We start from the raw sequence: 3,269 nt of genomic DNA, 5'->3' as shown, positions 1-3,269 counted from the left end.
AGGGGTGCCTCCTATATATAAGCTAAGCCCATTTGATACTACAATTATGATTAATTGGCTCCAATGATCCATAATGTATCTTTGAAATATTCTACCTTAGCTTAGGCTACATTGTTTTAGAGCTTTTAGAACCATTTACCTTATTTTAGGTTTTGGTCCTTTGGCAACCATTTGAACTCTTCTATGTTTCTAGAATATTTTTGTATGTCCTAGTGTCACGGGGTTATAATTTTAGTCTCGTAGTCCATGTGGTGAATTCTCGATAGAAATTATTCAAGGCATCGAAAAATAAAACAAAAGCAACTCAAAATGAAAGAGTAAGGAAAGAACAAAAAATGCCACAAGAAATCAACGCACACAAGATATTTGAGTAAATGCTCTCAAAGCATCTCTATTACTTTGAAGGATTATAACTAAATGATTACAAACAGAGGAAATGTCTCTATTTATAGTTGAACTCCTCAAAATCTAATGGTACATATTGGAGTTTATCTATAATTGAGATTCTTAAGGGATTGACTCAATTTTTTAATATTACAAAATCAAATCTTATCATATTAGTATATTTTAATATTAGTTTTCCTATTTACCATGGTAGTCCTAAATTTCTTTAAGTGCTTTACTTGGCCACAAAAAGCTTCAAGTAGATAAATTTTTCATATGTTCCACAAATCAGGTCAATTCAAAAGGATTAAACGAATCCCATTTTATCAATTGACCTCCATAAAATACTCTTTGTATATTTGTTACGGACTTTAACTCGCAATATTTGATACTAGAAGTTTTGACACATTTCAAAACTTTTTAGACTCCATCTTCTCTGGACCATTTCAAACTTACTGCACCTCAAGGGCCTCTTTAGACCCTTGGTGATCATCATTCACACCCTTGAAGGCTTCCCTCCACACCTGATGGTCTTTGAAAACACTTATCCTTAATGGCATCCTCTCTCACATAATATTCTCAAACAACACTTGAGATCTGCACCATGAGTTTGGAGGTGGCAAGGGGATGAAATTCTAATCCAACTTTTCTTCCAAAATTTATATTTTAATTAACAAAAGCATAATCTAAAAAATCAAATAATTAAATAAAATTTACAAATTACTCGAATTAAAGAACTATCTAAGTTCTTGAAGTCTTCCTAAGTTCAAATTTGAATCAACATCAATCAAATCAAATAAAAAAAATGGCACAAAGTAAAAGACTTTACACAATAATAGCAGGGAAGAGGGAAGTGTTTTACTTTTCAGGTCATTTCCCAACTGCTACACGTAGATGCCGTAAGCACCTAATAATAATATAATTCCATCCTCTATACCTACACGCAATCCCTTCCTTCTCTCTCTCTCTCTCTGCTGCAAAACAGCGCCACACCTCTGCACGACATTCAAAGCCGCGTTTCATTTCCTTTGTATTGTTGTATCGTAAGTCATCCCACCTTCCCTCAGGACCCCCAACCCCATTATTATTATTATTTATTTGTTTCTTTTTATCAATTTAATGAAAAGAAAGCAACCCTTTTTTTTTTCTTTTCTTTTTTTTCCTATAATTATTTGATCTGTGAAAACACAGAATTTTGTTAGGGCAATTATCTCGTTTTGGGATGAATTAAGGTAAGGAAAGTTTCTGGGGTTGTTTCACTTTTTGGTTCTTGATCATCTTTTTTCTATGCCCTTTTAGTGTTTTCATTGTTGTTTGCTTAGGGAAATCATATAGAAGTAAAAGTCTGATCTTTTTTTAGTTTTTGATGATGAAGATGTCATGAAGTTCATGTTTTCATTTCTGGGTATTTTTCTTGTTCTTAATGATTTTGATTTTGGTTGGATTTATGTGTTATGGGGAGAAAAAAATAGAATCTTTATTAATGAAGAATGGATAGCAATCTAATTTCAGTGTTTTTTTTAATCTGCAGTGAATAAAGTTTAGTTCTCTTTGCGCGTGTCCCGTTCTCTTCTCCAATCCTCCAAAACTTGAACTTAAAACCCCATTTTAGTTGATCCCAAAGTTGACCCCTTTTTTGTTTCAGTATAGTAATATACCAAGCCTTTGCTTAAATGGAGGTTAAGCTATGGAACGACAAGCGCGAGAGAGAAATGTATGAGAATTTTGCGGAGCTGTATGCCATTATCAAGGCAACAGAGAAACTTGAAAAAGCTTATGTGAGGGATATTATATCATCATCTGAATATGAGACTGAATGCCAAAAGCTTATTGCCCATTTCAAGACCTTGGCTTCAACACTCAAAGATACTGTCCCTAGTATTGAACGTTTTGCAGATACATATAAAATGGACTGTCCGGCTGCTATAAATCGTTTGGTGACCTCTGGGGTTCCAGCCACGGTGGAGCACCGGGCCGCGGCGGCTGCCTCAGCGACTACCTCGGCTGCCATTGTGGCTGAATGTGTGCAGAATTTTATTACTGCCATGGATTCATTGAAACTCAACATGGTGGCTGTTGATCAAGTGTACCCATTGTTGTCTGACCTCTCAGCATCACTCAATAAGCTTGGTATTTTGCCACCCGATTTCGAGGGAAAGATCAAAATGAGGGAATGGATTTCAAGGTTGGCTAAGATGGGGGCAGCGGATGAGTTAACAGAACAGCAAGCTAGGCAGCTCCATTTTGACTTGGAATCTTCATACAATTCATTTATGGCAGCTTTGCCTAATGCTGGTACTTGAAAGTAAAATCCAATATTTCCATATTTTTGTTTAGTGCTTCAATCTGGTGAGAACGGATGTTTTAAGTTGGTAAAACAGTGTATTCATTTTGAGAGTTCTTGGATTGTTTAAAGCTCAAGATGCTATTTGTGTGCTGCTGATTGTCGTTCTATGAGAATGAATATATGCTTTAATTTGGTTTTGTAATATTAATATATTCATTCCCCTTGATTGTTGTTTTGTATATAAATTGTTTATCCAATATATAGCAGACAGTTTTGAAATCCAGGGTAATTCCATTCAAGGGCTGGCATTCATTTTCATTTACGAATGTCAAACGGTGCCATTTTCAATGTGGTTGAGTTAGTGGTCTTGAGCCTCAACAAGTCCTTATATGTCCAAGCCAGTGGCCACTGAGGTTCTGGTTCAACCTGCAGATGATCCAGTACCATAACATAGAATGTTTCAACTAGCTGCATTGGATCTTTCTTAACCTTAATGATTTTGGCCCTTTAAGGAACATGCGTGGCATTGTTGTACATTCCAATACATAGTTGTTTCACGGTGTTCGCATTGTGGACAGTTTTGCTTTCTTCATTCTCA

The 3,269-nt window shown here is 35.6% G+C and overlaps 1 protein-coding gene across 5 annotated transcripts; it reads left to right on the top strand.

The window, feature by feature from the left end:
- Positions 1–1,209: 1,209 nt before the first annotated feature.
- On the top strand, positions 1,210–2,873 carry LOC107891792 (vacuolar protein sorting-associated protein 28 homolog 1). Of its 5 annotated transcripts, none has more exons than XM_016816701.2 (2): positions 1,210–1,427; positions 1,916–2,873. In XM_016816701.2, the coding sequence occupies exon 2, from the start codon at positions 2,058–2,060 to the stop codon at positions 2,685–2,687; it is 630 nt and encodes a 209-aa protein (XP_016672190.1). In that variant the 5' UTR covers positions 1,210–1,427; positions 1,916–2,057; the 3' UTR covers positions 2,688–2,873. The 5 variants fall into 5 exon arrangements, with proteins under 5 accessions (XP_016672190.1, XP_016672194.1, XP_016672195.1 ...); XM_016816705.2 differs by having other exon boundaries at positions 1,236–1,427; positions 2,030–2,873; XM_016816706.2 differs by having other exon boundaries at positions 1,257–1,616; positions 2,030–2,873.
- The last annotated feature ends 396 nt before the right edge of the window (positions 2,874–3,269 follow it).

Source organism: Gossypium hirsutum, chromosome D09 (assembly GCF_007990345.1).
Source record: "Gossypium hirsutum isolate 1008001.06 chromosome D09, Gossypium_hirsutum_v2.1, whole genome shotgun sequence".
Classification (NCBI taxonomy): domain Eukaryota; kingdom Viridiplantae; phylum Streptophyta; class Magnoliopsida; order Malvales; family Malvaceae; genus Gossypium; species Gossypium hirsutum.
Note: the sequence above shows the minus strand (reverse complement) of the source record. Positions and strands in the feature narration are given on the sequence as shown.